At 61.5% G+C, this 12,090-nt stretch overlaps 1 protein-coding gene across 2 annotated transcripts in view; it reads left to right on the top strand.

Annotated features, from left to right (window-relative positions):
- The window catches only part of EPHA8 (EPH receptor A8), a 35,302-nt gene extending 23,896 nt beyond the window's left edge, over window positions 1-11,406 (top strand). The window contains exons 6-17 of one of the 2 annotated variants that reach the window (XM_044769962.2): window positions 1,944-2,068; window positions 2,137-2,299; window positions 3,515-3,608; window positions 4,813-4,880; window positions 5,678-5,842; window positions 6,009-6,194; window positions 6,458-6,519; window positions 7,062-7,271; window positions 8,301-8,450; window positions 8,544-8,734; window positions 9,087-9,251; window positions 9,399-11,406. In XM_044769962.2, the coding sequence (XP_044625897.2) occupies window positions 1,944-2,068; window positions 2,137-2,299; window positions 3,515-3,608; window positions 4,813-4,880; window positions 5,678-5,842; window positions 6,009-6,194; window positions 6,458-6,519; window positions 7,062-7,271; window positions 8,301-8,450; window positions 8,544-8,734; window positions 9,087-9,251; window positions 9,399-9,513 (1,694 nt within the window). In that variant the 3' untranslated portion in view covers window positions 9,514-11,406. Of the gene's footprint in view, window positions 1-1,943; window positions 2,070-2,136; window positions 2,300-3,514; window positions 3,609-4,812; window positions 4,881-5,677; window positions 5,843-6,008; window positions 6,195-6,457; window positions 6,520-7,061; window positions 7,272-8,300; window positions 8,451-8,543; window positions 8,735-9,086; window positions 9,252-9,398 lie in introns of those variants that run through there. The other variant, XR_006527623.2, reaches the window with a different exon arrangement.
- The last annotated feature ends 684 nt before the right edge of the window (window positions 11,407-12,090 follow it).

Genomic DNA, 12,090 nt, shown 5'->3' with positions numbered 1-12,090 from the left:
GAATGAGCTTTAAAAATGTAAGTGAGATCAGGTCCTCCGTGAGCTGTTTAAAGCTCCATCCTCAGCTGACACAGTTCAGACCCTCCCGGGGCTGGGGGGACCCACGGGACCCGCCCTGCCCACCGCTGCAGCCTCTCCCCATCCACTCTCGCCTGGCTCCCTCCCTTCCAGCCACACTGGCCACCGGTCCCCATCCTTGAACGCACCAAGCCCTTCCCCACCCCGGGCCTTGGCCTTGCTTCTCCATTGGAGTGTCCCGCTCCTCCTGGGACGTTCCCGTGAGTGGCTCCTTCAGTCCTCAGTTCGGCTGTCACCCCACCTCAGGGAGGCCCACCCTGACCACCCCAGCTAAAATGGCCCATTTCTCTCCCGGCCCCCTGTGTCTGTATGGTCCTCTCCATCGCAGCACCCTCGTCATTCTTCAGGGCTCTTAACCAACCTGTATTTACGTGTTGACTTGTTTTCTTATTTACTTTCCGTCTCTCTTACCAGACTGTAAGCTCCTTGAGGGCTGTCCTGGTCACTGCAGTGTCCCCGGGTCCCAGCCCAGTGCCCGGCATGTGGCATTCAGGATACACTAGGGGGAGCTGGGTGTCTGGGGCAGACAGCAGCCCTGAGCAAACCGGTGCCTCCGCCCTCAGAGACCACTTGCCCCTCCCCCCTCCCCCCACTGCTTCCCCCCAACCACCTGCTCCTTGGAGCCCTCTCAGGTGCCCTGTTTCCCTCCTGCCTCTGAGCCCGGTCTCCCTCTGTCTGCCCCTGTGTCACAGCACCTCTTGCCTTGGAAATTTTGGGGTTTTCAAGAGGCGCCCACATATCCCTGGCCCTGGTGTGTGCTGCTCACATAGATGGTCGTATCTGATCCTCACCTCCTCCTGGCACGTGGTGCCTGCTACCTTCACCTTCTGGATGGGAAACTGCCACCCAGGGACAGTCATGGTCCCAGGCATGAAGGGAAGGGCCTGTTGTGAACCCAGACCTGATTCCCAGGCTGTGGGATCTCCCCTGCGCCACCCCCTCCAGCTTAACTCTGGAATTACTTGTTAATTTTTCATGTCGAAGTCATCCAGCAACACTTATTGGGGCACCTACTGTGTGCAGTCCCTGCCTACAGGGACACGGGAGGTGTGGGTCAGAGAGTAGAACTCGGGTTGGGCAGGGGAAAGAGGAGGGCTGCGGGCTGGAGGGGGCCGGGAGGAGGGCGTCCTGCGGGCGGTTCCTCAGTTTGCCTTTGCCTGGGTCTCTCTCTGGGGGGTGGCGGGGGGGGGGGGTGGATCATTGCACTGAACGCAGGAGGGAGGGAGGGAATGGATGCATCAGTGAGTGAGTGAGGGGGCGAATGGGTGGCCTAGTGTGACACGAGAATACATGAGCTCAGATGGGCCCCCGGCTCAGCTCAGTCCCTTCCCTAAATGTCCAGAGTCCTACCCCCAAAACCCAGGCAGTGAGAGTGTAGTTCTTTCCATCCTCCCTGTCCCGTCTCCTCTGCTTCCTCCTTCCTCAGCCTCTCCTGACAGCCTGCCCCACACGGGGCCCTGGGCTGGGGTGGGAGACGTGGAGCTAGAGACCTCAGGTGATGGGGCCCAGGGTGGACAAGAGCAGCTGCTTAATGGGGCGGGTGTGGTCCAGCATGCTTCCCGTGGATGGGCCTGGCCAGAGAGGAGGAGGAGGCAGTGAAGCTGGGGCTGCCAGGCCTCATCTGGGTCAAGCCAACCCCAGCATCTCAGACCAGAGCCAGGCTGTGCCGACCCCCGGTGACTGACCAAGGCAGTGGCCAGTGATTTTGCAGGAGGAGTGGAGGGTGCTGGCTCTCCAGGGCAGGGGCAGGACAGTCGGCAAGACGGAGCATGGCCCGAGCTGGGATCCCTGTTCAGGGCCCTGGGAAGGGGGACAGAGGCCAGTCCCCATGGTTGCCTGTCTGACTGCGTGGCCTCCTTCCCTAGCCCCGTCCCAGGTGGTGGTGATCCGCCAGGAGCGGGCGGGGCAGACCAGTGTCTCGCTGCTGTGGCAGGAGCCCGAGCAGCCCAATGGCATCATCCTGGAATACGAGATCAAGTACTATGAGAAGGTACTGCGGGGCGTGAGCGAGGGGGGGGCCAGGTGGGCAGGCCTTGGCTGACCGCCCTCCCATGGCAGGACAAGGAGATGCAAAGCTACTCCACCCTCAAGGCTGTCACCACCAGGGCCACCGTCTCGGGCCTCAAGCCGGGCACCCGCTACGTGTTCCAGGTCCGAGCCCGCACCTCTGCAGGCTGCGGCCGCTTCAGCCAGGCCATGGAGGTGGAGACCGGGAAACCCCGTGAGTGCCAGGAGCGGGGAGGCCGCGGGAGCTGGGCAGGGCCGGGTGCCAGGGCCCTGGTGGTCAGAGGAGGGGAACTGTGCTAGCTGAGCTGGCGGCTGTGGTGGATCAGCATATTTACAGGAGAAAAACCAAGGCTCAGAGAAGGAAAGGTACTTGCCTGATGTGGCAGAGCTGGGAACAGCGTGTCAGCCGCTGGCTTTTGCTGAGTGTCAGTGTGACTTGCAGGTATCACGAGGACAACCTCATAACCATCCCAGAGACCCTCTATCGAGTTGGCATTACCCACAGCCCCATTTTGCAGACAAGGAAAATGAGGGTCAGAGCAGTAAAGTGAATTGCCCAAGGTTACCCAGCAAAGCAGGATTTGAACGCGGACATTCTAGGGACAAATTCCGTGCCCCTTCCCCAGGATCATCCTGCCCCTGGCCTCCGAACAGAGGTTCTCAGTGTGTTCCAGGACCAGCAGCCTCGGCCTCACCTGGGAGCTCCCAGAAATGCTGATCTCAGGCCCACCCCAGACCTTCTGAATCAGAGGCCCTGGGAGGGGGTGGGGGGGCAGCAGTTTAGGTTTATCAAGCCTGCAGCGGGATTCTGAGGTGCGTTCCAGCTTGAGAACCCCGGCCCCATCTCCAGCCAATGAGGTCTTCTATCCTTGGGCACCCTCTGATAGAGGGTTCCAGGCTGTGTTCTCGACCCTGCTCCCCTGGCACCCGTGGCTTGTGGGTCTCAGGTGCTCCTCGGTCTGACACCATGTGGAGACTGCCCAGGTGGGAATCCTGCCCCACTCCATCCCATGTCCTGTGTGACCTTGAGCAAATTCCTTGAGTTCTCTGAGCCTCCGTTTTCTCATCTGAAAACTGAGCTAATACTGGGACCTCCCTGGATGGGTGTGGGGAGCAGCCACGGAGACTGAACTGAGCTCTCGGCACACTCAGCTTTGTTACTGTTGGGATAACAGGCAGGCCAGGCGTTTTCTGACTCACATTACAGATGAGAAAACTGAGGCTCAGAGAAGTCCAGTGACTCTCCCCAGGTCACACAGTCTCAGGAAGTGGTGGCACCGGGTTGGGAAGCCAGGAAGCCTGGGGCAGCAGGGGCTTGAAGGACAGGCTCAGTAGAGAGGGGGCTGGGGGCAGAGGAGGGGGTGCCTGTGTGCTGGCTCTGGGCTGGCTCACAGCTGAGCGGCTGCCCTTGATCTGGTGTCCCCCGCAGGGCCCCGCTATGAAACGCGGACCATCGTCTGGATCTGCCTGACGCTCATCACAGGCCTGGTGGTGCTTTTGCTCCTGCTCATCTGCAAGAAGAGGTGGGTGGTCTGGCCCCAACCCTCGGGCTCTCCTCTGGAGCGCTGTGTCACCCGCCTGCCCCCGCCCTGTGCCTGGAGCAGGGCTCACTCACACATCCACCTGCTCTTCCTTCCTCCTCCTCGGACACTTTTCTCTTGCCTTCCATGCCCCGCCTGGCCCCACTTCCCGTCGGCCTGTCTGGCCTGTCCTTCTCCGTCTCTGTCAGCCCCTGCTCTCTAGTCAACCCAGGGAGGCTCGGGGACCCGCCTCTCTTCCCTGTGTACTCAGGTCCACCTTTCCTGAGCGGCCTCATCAGGGTCCAGGGCTTTGAATCCCACCTTCGTGCTGACATCCCCAAATGTATGGCACCACCACACACCTCTCCCTGAGATGCAGCCACCCACTCCTGTGTCCACTCGGATGTGTTTTAGTAAACAGCCCCCCAAACCCACACACCCCACAGGCCCCTCATCTTAGGACACAGCCCCACCATTCCTGGGGTTACTCAAGCCCCAAACCCAGTTGTCCTCCTTGACTCTCTCAGCCACATCCATCCACCAGCCAGCCCTGCTCTGGCTCCTTCGAGCATCACCACCTCCATCTCATTTAATCCTAATGACACTCCAGGGATGCAGAGATTCTGACCTCTTTTTGCAGGTGAGCGTATTGGGGATCAGAGAGGTTAGGCTGCTTCAGCCAGATAGAAGCCAGAATTGGGACAGGAGCCCAGGTCTGTCACAGCCAAAGACCATGCTCTGGGTCACTCTCCCCTCCCCTGCTCCGTTCCAGAGGGAGGAGGGCCTGGGATACTGGCTCAGTGCAGGCTTAGGATCCCAGATGGCGAGAATGAAGGATCATCCAATAGATGGAGAAACTAAGGCCCAGGGAAGGGAAGGGGTTTGTCAATGTCACACAGCAGGCTTGGCATCAGAAGCCTCATCTCCTAACCCCTCCACCAGGGATGGTCTCCTGTAAAACAGGGCTAATGATGCCACAGACTTTGTAAATTGTAAGTGTCTGTAAATGTCAAGGATGTCGCAGCTCAGCTGGGTTGAGAGCCTGAGAGCGAGGACTCCCCCTGCAGGGGCAGGTGCTGGGGTGGCAGGCGCTGACCTGAAGGGGGAGAGGAGTAGAAGGGAGGGGTTCTGACTTGTCCCTGCGTGGGGTCAGGGCTGGGGCGAGGGGCGGTCTGGCCTCGGGCAGAACCGTGCCCCTCCTCCCCAGGCACTGCGGCTACAGCAAGGCCTTCCAGGACTCAGACGAGGAGAAGATGCGCTATCAGAACGGGCAGGGTGAGTGCGGGGGCCCGGCATCTGGGGGCAAAGAGGAGGTCACGGCGGGGCCACTGCTGGTCTGGGGATGGCAGAGGTAGGAAGGAGCAAGGTGCCCACAGAAAAGACCAGAGCCCTAGAGATGGACAGCAGGATGTCACAAGACTGGAGACCCCAGAGCTGTTCACCTTTCTTGGGTTCGCAGACCCCACTGAGGATGCTGGAGACCTTCTCCCAGGAAATGCCCTGATGTGTGCACCCACACACAATTTTGCAGACAGTCTTCTCGGGGGGAGTCATACAGTCTTGGACAAGAACCCCTGCTACAGAGAGCTTTTTAAGGACCCGGCAGAGCCCTGAAAATGAGGCAAATATGGGGATGTCTGCCTCCACACCCACTTTGCCCATGGAGACAGTAGTATCGGTCGTGGTACTGATGCCCGCTGAGCCTGAATGCAGCCCGAGGATCCCGCGTCACACGGTCTTCTAGAGAGCCACTCCCAGTCCATCTACCTTGGCACTTGTGATGAAACCTTTTTTGCCACATTCCTACCTCAAAACAATTTGGAAAGATCTTAAGGACTCTAGAAGTGACCCTAGAAAATGACAGACACTCTCAGAACTCACTGGAGACCCCAAAGTCCCCTAGAGACCCCACGGCTACTTCATAGAGACCCTACTTTCATTTGGCGAACTCTTATTGGGCGCCTACTGTTTGCCACCATATCCTGAGATTCCCAGAGACACGCCTCACCCCACCCCAGACCCTTCCCAGGCCCGGGAACCCAGCTGACAGCCCTTCTCTCCTGGCCCCTCAGCACCCCCACCCGTCTTCCTGCCCCTGCACCACCCCCCGGGGAAGATCCCGGAGCCCCAGCTATGTGCGGAACCCCACACCTATGAGGAGCCGGGCCGGGCGGGCCGCAGTTTCACCCGAGAGATCGAGGCCTCCAGGATCCACATTGAGAAGATCATCGGCTCTGGTGAGCTTCCCGGGCGGTGGGGCTGGGGCCATCACAGAGGGGCTTCCCAGGCAGCGGGAGAGGGGAGCGGAGGAGCCTGGCATGGGTGTGTGAGGCTGGGGGGGTTCAGGGCAAGGGGAGGAGGGACCCACCACCCTCCCCGGCCTGCCCCACTCGGGGTCCACAGGAGAATCCGGGGAAGTCTGCTACGGATGGCTGCGGGTGCCGGGGCAGCGGGACGTGCCCGTGGCCATCAAGGCCCTCAAAGCCGGCTACACGGAGAGACAGCGGCGGGACTTTCTGAGTGAGGCATCCATCATGGGGCAGTTTGACCACCCCAATATCATCCGCCTTGAAGGCGTCGTCACCCGTGGTAGGTGCCAGGCGAGGGCAGCCTCACCTGAGGGCCCCTCCTGTCCAGCATGGGCCTCTGGGGCCCTCCCTGGACCACCCTGCTCTGCCGGTACCCCCGGCTCAGGTCCCTGGGTGATTCAGGTGGGGAGGAGAAGCCCAGGCTCCCTGGGGCCCTCAGTACTCGCCCAGCTCCTGGCAGCTCATCAGGGGGCGTGTTCCTGGGGTCTCTGATATAGCAGGCCTGATCCCCCAAGAGCCACCCACGCCCCATCCCCTCCCCAGGCCGCCTGGCAATGATCGTGACGGAGTACATGGAGAATGGTTCCCTGGACGCCTTCCTGAGGGTGCGTGCCCCGCCCCCTTTCACGTGGGCTCGGGGAGGGCCATTCAGTCCGGGCGCTGGGAGACAGTGGCAGGCCTCCAACACCCCCGGAGCTTGGACCCGACAGCCCTGGGGAGGGGGATCAGGTGTAGGGGGTCCTAAGGATCAGCCAATCAGACTGCCTCTCAGCCCCCATCCCGTTAGAGTTGCCCTGCTGCACGGGTCCCGCTGCCCTGCACACAGGCTAAGCGGGTGCTCTGTGGGGACCCAGGGCCTCCGCAGCTGGGAGGTATGGTGGGTGTGGCAGAAATCACTGGATTCCCAGCCCCCGCCCTGCCTTTTATTCGCTGGGTGCTCTTAGGCACAGGGCTTAACCTCTCTGAGCCCCCATTTGTCCTTCTGCAAAATGGATGAGCAGCCATCGCTGCCCCACCTGCCTCTCAGGGTTGCTCCGAGTGTAAACGAGGCCGTGAGCCCGACCGTGAGCAGGACCCTGCTTCCTACGAGTGAGACACTTTGCGGGCTGCTCGGAGCCTTGCTGAAGCTGAGCCGTGTCCCCCGCAGACCCACGATGGGCAGTTCACCGTCATGCAGCTGGTGGGCATGCTCAGAGGCGTGGCCGCCGGCATGCGCTATCTCTCCGACCTGGGCTACGTGCACCGCGACCTGGCCGCCCGCAACGTCCTGGTGGATGGCAACCTGGTCTGCAAGGTGTCCGACTTCGGGCTCTCGCGGGTGCTGGAGGACGATCCCGACGCCGCCTACACCACCACGGTGCGCAGCCCGCTCCACCTTCCGATGGACCCAGGGAGGGCACGGGAGGGCTCCCCCAGGTCGTCGAGTGAAGCTGGCCGTTTCTAGGCTGCCTTCCACCTGGGGCGAGCCCTCCCTCTGCTCTGCACCTCAGTGTTCCCTCTGGGGAATGGGAGCCACCTTTCCTGCCTTCCCTCCGTCACCTGGGGAGACACCAGGGCTGGTCCCCACCGTCACTCACTCGCGGGAGATTTGGGGAGAATTGGCATCTCTCTGAATCAGGTCGATTCCACATCTGTCTCTAAGGTCGGGTAAAAACCAGTGTTTTCAACACGTGTTCCGTGGAGACTTGGGCTTCTCTCGAGGTGCCTGGGAGCTGCCTTACAGGGGGCGGCCGAGTGGACGGGGCTCTGGCTTCACCGCCTGCCTCAACCGGAACCTTCCCTGTGGAGCTCACCCACTGACCCTCTGAATAAGGTTTCACTTAGAGAAAGGATTTTGTGACCAAAAAAAAAGGAAGAAGAAGAGGAAGGGGGCCAGCCCGGTGGCGCAGGGGTTAAGTGCGCATGTTCCGCTTCTCAGCGGCCCGGGGTTCACCGGTTCGGATCCCGGGTGCGGACATGGCACCACTTGGCAAGCCATGCAGTGGCAGGCATCCTACATAGAAAGTAGAGGAAGATGGGCATGGATGTTAGCTCAGGGCCAGTCTTCCTCAGCAAAAAGAGGAGGATTGGCAGCAGATGTTAGCTCAGGGCTAATCTTCCTCAAAAAAAAAAAAAAAAGAAAAAGAAGAAGAAGAAGGAAAAGGAGGAGGAGTCAGGAGCCATTGGCCCATTCCCGCACTCTGTGCTGGCTGGCGCATCGGCTGCTGGCCCTTTCCTGAGCGTCCGCTGTGCCGGGCTTCACACGCGTCCTCCCGTTTGTGCTCACGGCAGCTCGTGAGCCGCTCTCCCCATCAGAACAGGCCCTGGAGGGTGGGAGCAGGACCCTGGTGCTCCGCTCCCTGGCTCGGGCTGCGGAGGAGCCCTCACAGACCCACGTCCATCGCAGGGCGGGAAGATCCCCATCCGCTGGACGGCCCCTGAGGCCATCGCCTTCCGGACCTTCTCCTCGGCCAGCGACGTGTGGAGTTTTGGTGTGGTCATGTGGGAGGTGCTGGCCTACGGGGAGAGGCCCTACTGGAACATGACCAACCGTGACGTGAGCTCGGGGCCCTGGCTGGGCAGAGACGGGGGTTGGGGGGACCTTGGAGGGGCGGACAGCCTCCAGCCCAGCGCCGTGCCCGCTCCCCAGGTCATCAGCTCTGTGGAGGAGGGGTACCGCCTGCCTGCACCCATGGGCTGCCCCCGCGCCCTGCACCAGCTCATGCTCGACTGTTGGCACAAGGACCGGGCCCAGCGGCCTCGCTTTTCCCAGATCCTCAGTGTCCTCGATGCCCTCATCCGGAGCCCTGAGACTCTCAGGGCCACGGCCACTGTCAGCAGGTGCCTGGCGCCCACCCCAGCTCTGCCCAAGCCCGGCTGCCTTCCCAGCATTGCCCCAGATAAGGCCCGGGCTTAGTCCAGACCGTGACCCCTGGACCAGACCCAGCCTGGGCCCTGGACCCCTGTCCATCCTAGACCCCTGACCCCTGCCTGGGCCCCTGATCCCTGCCTGGGCGCCCGACCCCTGCCTGCCTGGGCCTTCCTTGGCCCTTTCCTTCCAGGCCTGGGATCCCGGCCCTCATACCCCTTGCCCACTGCTGAGCCCGGATGGAGGCTGAGGGTGGCTATGCCCAGGGTCCCCAAGGAAGGCAAAGGCCTGGCAGGCCACTCACCAAGGGCTCCTGTGCCTCAGGTGCCCGCCCCCCGCCTTTGCCCGGAGCTGCTTTGACCTCCGAGGGGGCAGCAGGGGCCTCACCGTGGGGGACTGGCTGGACTCCATCCGCATGGGCCGCTACCGGGACCACTTCGCTGCTGGTGGCTACTCCTCTCTGGGCATGGTGCTGCGTATGAACGCTCAGTGAGTGGGAGGGTGGGGGTGGTCCCCGGGGGGTGGGGCAGGGGGAGAGGGCAGAGGGCCAGAGGCAGAGCCGCTGAGGAGTTGGCAGCTTCGGGGGATGGGTATGCCCCCCAGGTCAACCTGGTCAGCACCCTGCTTCCCCCACAGGGACGTGCGTGCCCTGGGCATCACCCTCATGGGCCACCAGAAGAAGATCCTGGGCAGCATCCAGACCATGAGGGCCCAGCTGACCAGCACCCAGGGGCCCCACCGGCACCTCTAACCCAAGGCCAGTGGGGCCTGGGCAGCACCCAGGCCAGCTCCAGGTCCAGGAGGACTTGCACGGCTGACCAGTGGTCGAGGCAGCCCCAGGCCTCTGTCCCTCCTCTCAGGCGCCAGGAGGCCAAGGGCTCCATGGCAGGATGTGGAGTGATCAGGGGTCAGGCTGCCTGCAAAGGGGCCTTGGGTACCCAGTGTGGCCGGGACACCCGCCCCAGGGCAGAGGGCCCTCGCCTTCCCAGACGCTGGGACCTCAGCACCACCGAGCCCACACCCTGCCTCTGTGTGCGTGTGTGCGTGCCTGTGTGTTTGTGTGCTCTTGTGCTGTAGGGGTGTGTTCTCAGGAGGTCGTGGTGACCTGTGTGAACGTGTGTGTGTGTGTGTGTGCGCATGTCCATCGGTCAGGTCCCAGCATGGATGTGTTCCAGTTACGCTGCGCGTGCTTATCCATGAAGACTGGGGGCACATATGCGTGACCGTGAGTGGCATGTCGTGAAGGAGGATGCGTGTTACAAGCCTGTGGGCAGAGAACTCCATGTGGCGCTGCCCATGGAATGCAGGCCCGGATCCCAGCACCTGCAGGGCCTGGGAGAGGCTCACGCCCCCTCCCCCCATGCGTGGAGGCCGAGCCAGGGGCCACTTCTGAACCAAACCAGCACCAGGCCCACCTTTGTCTCCGCCCGGGTGAGCCCACCCCCCGGCTCTATCTCAGGTCCGAGCCCTCCTTCTAGCTGGCAGGGGGGCCACCTGCAGCCTCCACCTGCCTCCCACCGCTGCTTCAACAGGAAAACAGGGTTCCCGGCCAGCCCTCTGGCCGCCTTCTGAGGAGGCATCGCCAAGGTCATAAGATGCCCTCAGCTGCACCGGGCTGCTGGGCCAGGGGCCAGGGGCCACCACCTTCCCCCTAGTCTCTGATGCCCTTCCACGGCCCAGGGCTCCTCACTTGGACGTCCCTCTGCCAGCCTCATTGCCCAGCCCTAGCCTCCCCCACAGCCCCACACCTGGGGTCAGGGACATGACATCACATCCTAGCTTTTCAGCCCCAAATCCACCTCTGCTGTGCCATCTGGGGAGATGGAGGCCGAGAGAGCAGTGTGCCTTGTCCAAGGTCACATGGCAGCCAAGTTTCCGAGCTGAGGCCTCTGCCTCCCAGCCCAGGGTTCTTTCCCCTGCAACATCCCACATGGACAGCTGTGGGTGCAAAGGGGCTTGGGAAGCCCCCCAGTCAGAGACTGACCCTCCCCCTTACGGCCCACCAGGGTATGTAAATATCTTTTTTGTACCATGTCAGAATATTTTTTCCTCACTCTTGACAATGCAAAAATGGTCGTCAAAGCACATAAAAGTCACCAGGGTGAGAAAGCCCCATCCCAGGGGAGGCTTGGCAGGCAGGGTCCAAGGAACCCCACCAGGCAGGATGCCGGGTGCCCCCTGCCGCCCCGAGGGAGGGCCAGCCCAGCCCCCACCCCTTGCCCCACCCTCCCCGTAGCCAGCACAGCTGTTCCGCGGAGACACCAGCACTGAGCCCCCCTCTCCTTCCTGCAATAATTTGGGGGGATCTCAGCCCCGCCCAGGGGCCGCGGCCAGCTCTCTGCACCTCTATATATTATATTACTATATAGCCAAGCTGCTCTTCCTTCCTATGGAAGTTGGAAACATGGTCAGGACACGATCCGGGGAGGACCCTGTTTTCCTCCCACCCCCACCCCACTCTCACCCAGTTCCTGGGCTCTGGATCCTCACGGTCGGGGGGACACAGTGGGCCTGGCACTTGCCAAAGTGTGACCCCTGCCCCTGGCATGAGTTGCCCCTCAGGATCCCAGAGATCTGTCTCTCTGTGATCTCCATCCTGAGTCTTGAACTTGCCCACAATGAGAATAAATTCTGCCTCATCTTTGCCTTTGTCTCTTGTTTTTTCCATCCCTACAACCTTGACATCTCCTGGTGAGGAAGGAGCAGCCTTATGCTGTGTGCCTCCTGTATGCATCCCATACATCTCTTCCTCTCTGGTCTTCTCACCTGTCCCAGGAGGTGGGTTCAAGCCCTCATTTTATACAGGGGGAGGCTGAGTCTTAGAGAGCTCAACTTGCCCATAGTCAACTTTGTGGGCAGCTGAATCAGAACCCAGGCTTGCCAAACTCCTGCGCCCATGCTCTGCTAGGAAGCACCCCCATAAGCCCCAAATTTTCTCTTCCAGATGTCCCGATTGCCCTTGCCTCATGTTCTCTTGTGGAAGAAAGTCACCTCCTGGAGGAGGAAAATATGAGGAAGGAGCATTTCATGGGAACAACTTCCTTGGGACCCAGGGCTCCATTGAGAGACCTGGATGCTGTGGGCTGGGGAAGGGAAGATGGTGTGAGCATCTTCCATAGTTACATTAGGGTGCTGAGGACCCACCTCTGCTCCAGGAGGAAGGGGACAGCAGCGGGAGCCGGGGTGATGGCATCAGAGGCAGAGCAGAGCCCAACTGTGTCCACTGGCATCAATAACTCAGACATTTGGGGAAGGCGCCCGTGCGGTCTTATCGATGAGCAGGAAGTGATCTCCAGCAGCCTCTGTAGCTGAGGGTCTTCATTCCTGC

This window comes from Equus asinus, chromosome 5, assembly GCF_041296235.1.
Source record: "Equus asinus isolate D_3611 breed Donkey chromosome 5, EquAss-T2T_v2, whole genome shotgun sequence".
NCBI classification, from domain to species: domain Eukaryota; kingdom Metazoa; phylum Chordata; class Mammalia; order Perissodactyla; family Equidae; genus Equus; species Equus asinus.
This window is presented reverse-complemented; position numbering and strand designations above follow the sequence as displayed.